The sequence below is a fragment of the Erinaceus europaeus genome, chromosome 14 (genome assembly GCF_950295315.1).
Source record: "Erinaceus europaeus chromosome 14, mEriEur2.1, whole genome shotgun sequence".
NCBI classification, from domain to species: Eukaryota; Metazoa; Chordata; class Mammalia; order Eulipotyphla; family Erinaceidae; genus Erinaceus; species Erinaceus europaeus.
In genome coordinates, this window is record NC_080175.1 from 43115376 (window position 1) to 43120466 (window position 5091).

The window sequence follows — 5091 nt, forward strand, 5'->3', positions numbered from 1 at the left end:
TGTTTATCAGCCCTAGTGGCTAGTCAGTCTTCCTAACTCACTTACCACACACTGAACTCCCTACCCTCCAGCCCCCAAGCAGGTGTGCGTGTCTGTGTGTGTGTGTGGGGGGGGCGGTGCACGAAGCTGACCTGGCCCATCCCTGGCACAAGGAGCAGGGAAACAGGTGGGGCCTGGAACTCTGGGCTGGGCATCTCTGGAGCAGGCTGGCTACAGGGACAGGTTGGGTTTGTTTCAATTACTGTTTTTATTTTTTTATGTTTTATTTATTGGCTAGAAACAGAAGTTGAGAGGGAAAGGGGGGAAACAGACCTGCAGGCCTGCTTCACCATTTGTGATGCTTCCCCCCCCCCCCGCATGTGTGGACCAGGGGCTTGAATCTGGTTCCTTTGTGCATTGTAATATGTACACTTAATCGGATGTGCCACCACCCAGCCCTTCAGCCCCTGTCGAATAAGCCCCTGAGCTGGTCTCCCCTCACCCTTAGGGTGGCCTCTGGGCCCACCTCCTTTGCTCTGGAGTGGCTGGGCCCTCTCTGCTGCACAAGAGGCAAGGGGACTCTCTTGAAAAGCGGAAGGCTCAGCCTGCCCGTGGTTTGAGGGGGAGGAAAGCTCTACTGAGGGCTGAAAAAATGAGGAACATTGTCTAGGCAGTACCCACCTGGAGAAGGTCATTGCCTTTGCTGGGTGCATGGAAAGAGGATCTGGAACAGGTGGGGGTTTCCAGCCTGCTCCCCCCTGATTTCCTGGGAAGGAAGGTGTGCAGGGGCTGCCGCAGGCCCAGCCAGAGCAGACTTGCTGCCTCCTCAGCCTTTGGGGTGAGTGGATTTCCTGGGCCGCTCCCTGACTCTAGAGGGCTGGGAGTGTAGACTGCAGGCCTGGGCTGGTATTGCAACCCCAAATCTTTCCCTGGACCTTAGTCGATGACCAGATCTCCTGTTTGCTGCCCCTAGGTCCCCAATCACCGCATCGGACCCATCAGGAGGTGGGGAGGGTCCTACGCAAAGCTCAGTTCAGGGCTGTGGCAAGCCCCACATTTTCCCCAGTGAAACCATGACCTCTGCGGTTAGGTGGACTGGGGGCCTTCGGTGCTGTCCAGGAATAGTAGATTTGAACTCAGGTGACAAGTCCCAGGGAGGGCGTGGCCTCCATCGGGGGCGGGTCCGAACCCCTCGAAGTCCACCACACCTGGAAACCCTTCCTGGGCAACAGTGACTCACAAAGCTGGCCACAGCCGGTCAAGGCCACCTGGGCCGGCGCCTGGAAGGCCCAGGTCACAAAGGCCACTCGGCCCGAGCGCTGGGGAGGCATGTCCCACGACGGCTCTGCGAGCTGCTCGCCCCCGCAGCCGTCCACCGGGCTGGGCCTGGGCCTCCCTGGGCGCCCCCAGCCCGGGCTCTGGGCGGCAGGCCCGGCGCTGTAGCCTGGGCGCCCATGTGTCTCGTGTGCTTCGTGAAGGCGCTGATGCACGTGTTCAAGATCTACCTGACCGCCAACTACACCTACAACTTCCGCAGCTGGCCGGTGGACTTCCGCTGGGATGACGTGTGCGCGGCGGGCAGAGGCAGCAGGCACGGGGCGCTGATGTGTGCGGCGGCGGCCGCGGGCGTGTGGCTGCTGCGGGACTCGGCGCTGGGCGGGCACTTGGGTCGGCCGCCGCGGGGGGCGCGCAGCCAGACTCAGTGCCTGCTGCAGCAGATCCGCGAGCTGCCCGGCCAGCTGGCGAGCTACGCGCTGGCGCACTCGCTGGGCCGCTGGCTGGTGTACCCGGGCTCCATGTTCCTCATGACACGCGCGCTGCTGCCGCTGCTGCAGCAGGGCCAGGAGCGCCTGGTGGAGCGCTACCGCGGCCGGCGCGCCAAGCTGGTGGCCTGCGACGGCAACGAGATTGACACCATGTTCATGGACCGCCGCCAGCAGCCGGGCAGCCACGGCCGCGGCCTGCGCCTGGTCATCTGCTGCGAGGGCAATGCCGGCTTCTACGAGATGGGCTGCCTGTCGGCGCCGCTGGAGGCCGGCTACTCGGTGCTGGGCTGGAACCACCCGGGCTTTGGGGGCAGCACGGGCGCGCCCTTCCCTCAGCATGACGCCAACGCCATGGACGTGGTGGTCAAGTACGCGCTGCACCGCCTGCACTTCCCGCCCGCGCACGTGGTGGTTTATGGCTGGTCCATCGGTGGCTTCACGGCCACCTGGGCCACCATGATGTACCCAGAGCTGGGCGCGCTCGTGCTCGACGCCACCTTCGACGACCTGGTGCCGCTCGCCCTCAAGGTCATGCCCCACAGCTGGAAGGGGCTGGTGGTGCGCACCGTGCGCGCACACTTCAATCTCAACGTGGCGGAGCAGCTGTGCCGCTACCCGGGGCCAGTGCTGCTGCTACGGCGCACGCAGGACGACGTGGTCAGCACCTCGGGCCACCTGCGCCCCCTGCCGGCCGGCGACGTGGAGGGCAACCGCGGCAACGAACTGCTCCTGCGCCTGCTGCAGCACCGCTACCCGACAGTGATGGCGCGCGAGGGCCTGGCGGTGGTCACCCGCTGGCTGCACGCTGGCAGCCCAGCGCAAGAGGCCGCTTACTACGCTCGCTACCGCGTAGACGACGAGTGGTGCCTGGCGCTGCTGCGCTCCTACCATGGCAGCTGTGAAGAGGAGGAGGGCGAGGAGGCCTGGGGGCCGCACGGGCTCCCCTTCCCCTGGCTGGTGGGCCAGAGCCTGAGCGCGCGGCGCCGCCGGCAACTTGCACTCTTCCTGGCTCGCAAACACCTCAAGAACTTGGAGTCTACGCACTGCAGTCCCTTGGAACCAGAGGACTTTGAGTTGCCCTGGAGGCTGTAGCCCGCTCCCCAGCAGTGGCCAGCAGTCGGTTTCCTTTCCTCCACCCTGAGCCAATAAAGCTGGCCCTGCCTGGGGACCCCAGCCTGATATCTGAGGGTGGGTGGGGCAGTACACAGGAAACAGCCCCCACCTTGGGACAGCCTGGTCTTCCTGGTTCCCCTAGATTGCCTTAAAAAAAAAAAAGGTGGGACCATGGGTGGTGGGACCCACAAGGTCCTTATTTCTGAGTATTGGTGGGTCTGTCTTTATGAGTCATGCCTCGCTTTGAATGGCATTGATCCTGGAGAACCAGAAGCAGGCTGAACTGCTGGGCATTCCAGGAAGTGCATGCTGCTGCTCCATACACCCCTCCCTCCCTCCCACTCCAAATTCATTGTGGAGCCGTGGACTTAAGTGGACTTAGGTCTATGTAGCACTAGGGACCCAATCACTAGCAATTGTTGGGTATCCCTGTTAGCCAGACCTGGACTGGACTTTGCTGTGATAGAAAAATGAGATAAGTGGTCTGGGAGGTGGCGCATTGGATTTTCAACCATGAGGTCCTGAGTTCTATCCCTGGCAGCACATGTACCAGAGTGATGTCTGGTTCTTTCTCTCCTCCGATGTTTCTCATGAATAAATAAATTCTTTTTTTAAAAAAAGTGCGGTAAGAAAAAAGAAAAATGAAATAATCCCCCGTACACCAATGTCTGTCGTGCACTTGCTTCTTTACCATCTGCCTGAACTCCAAGAAGCAGGAATTGCCAGCTGTCCCTACACCCCGAGGACAGGGGCTGGCCTGCGTGGTCTGAGCAGGAAATTGAAAAGGTGGAAGGCAGGAAAGGCTGACATATATAACTGGTGGCATCAGGGGAGGACACAGCCATTTCACCAGGGTCAGTGCAAGCAAAGCAGACTAATATGACCTAAAGTACAAGGAAGATACATGTGTCCTGGAGGTGGGCTTTGAGCTGAGACAGGAAGAGAAGTTAGCCAAGCAAAGGGTTTCCATGCCTAAGGGATCAGTTTAGAATTTACAGTGGCTTGATTAGAAGGGAGAAAGCAGTTCAGCAGGGTCCAATTCTAATGGGTTTAAATACTTCTTTTTTTCCTTCAAAGATTTTTATTTATTTAATGAGAAAGAGTAAAAATGAGACATCACTCTGGTACATGTGCTGCTAGGGATAGAACTCAGGACCTCATGCTTGAGATTTCAATGCTTTATCCACTGTGCCACCTCCTGGAACACAATAAAGACTCTTTGCCTGTTGGTTGCACATCTTACCTTTGCAAACTCCAGCAAATTTAGCCCAGAGGCTACTGGAAATCTTAACTAATTGAATGACCTAGGGAATGTTACACTAATTTGTTTCCGCTTCTGAAGAGTTGGGAGAGAGCTCAATCCCGCATCTGGGGCTGTAAAACAAACAAACAAAAAGGCCTGGGGAAATAGCATAATAGCCATGGGAACAACTTTCATGCCTGAGGTTAAGTCCCAAATTCAATCCCTAGCACCACCATACACCAGAGCTGTGAAATGTTCTGGTGTCTCTATTTCTCTCATTAAAATAATAAAACTATTTGGAGAAAAAAATCACAGTTGAAAGCACACAGGGATGTGCCCCAAGTCAAGTACAAATGTAAGAAGCCTAGTGCCTGCTAGGATTGCAAGGTGAGTTCAAGGACTGGTACGCCCCCAGCCAGTAAAGGGTAATGAGTCCTGCAGGGCAAGATGAATCCCGGTCATGATATATATGTAAACTTTTTAGAACTTTATTTATTGCCTCCAGGGTTATTGCTGGGGCTCTGTGCCTGCATTATGAACCTACTGCTCCTGGAGGCCATTTTTCCCATTTTGTTGCCCTTGATGTTGTTATTGTTGCCAGTGCTGCTGTTGTTGGCTAGGACCGAGAGAAATCCAGAGAGGAGAGTGTTGTAAATGACGTCCAATTAAAATTACTTGTCAAATGTTGCCAGTGTGATATAGTTCTCTTTCTCTTCCTCTCACTCCCTCATTAAGTAACAAATTTTAAAAATAATAAAACAAATGTTGACAGAACAAATGAAAAAAAAAAATTACTTGTCAAATGTGAGGGCGATCTGGCTGCGGCATGTCACTCCATTGACCGCCAGGCTGACCTGGCTGGTTAGGCAGGCACCCCCTTCCTCCCTCACCACTCCATGTGTGTCCCTCCCAAAGCTGCATGCTCAGTGGAAGAGAAGGCCTTCCCCGAATAAAATTACTTGTCAAGGCAAAAAATAAGGAGTTGAGGCA

The 5091-nt window shown here is 56.4% G+C and overlaps 1 protein-coding gene across 1 annotated transcript; it reads left to right on the plus strand.

Annotated features, from left to right (window-relative positions):
- Nucleotides 1-477: 477 nt before the first annotated feature.
- On the plus strand, nucleotides 478-2913 carry ABHD16B (abhydrolase domain containing 16B). Its single transcript, XM_007524431.2, has one exon. It carries the CDS (start codon nucleotides 1434-1436, stop codon nucleotides 2835-2837), a length of 1404 nt encoding a protein of 467 aa, XP_007524493.1. The 5' UTR covers nucleotides 478-1433; the 3' UTR covers nucleotides 2838-2913.
- The last annotated feature ends 2178 nt before the right edge of the window (nucleotides 2914-5091 follow it).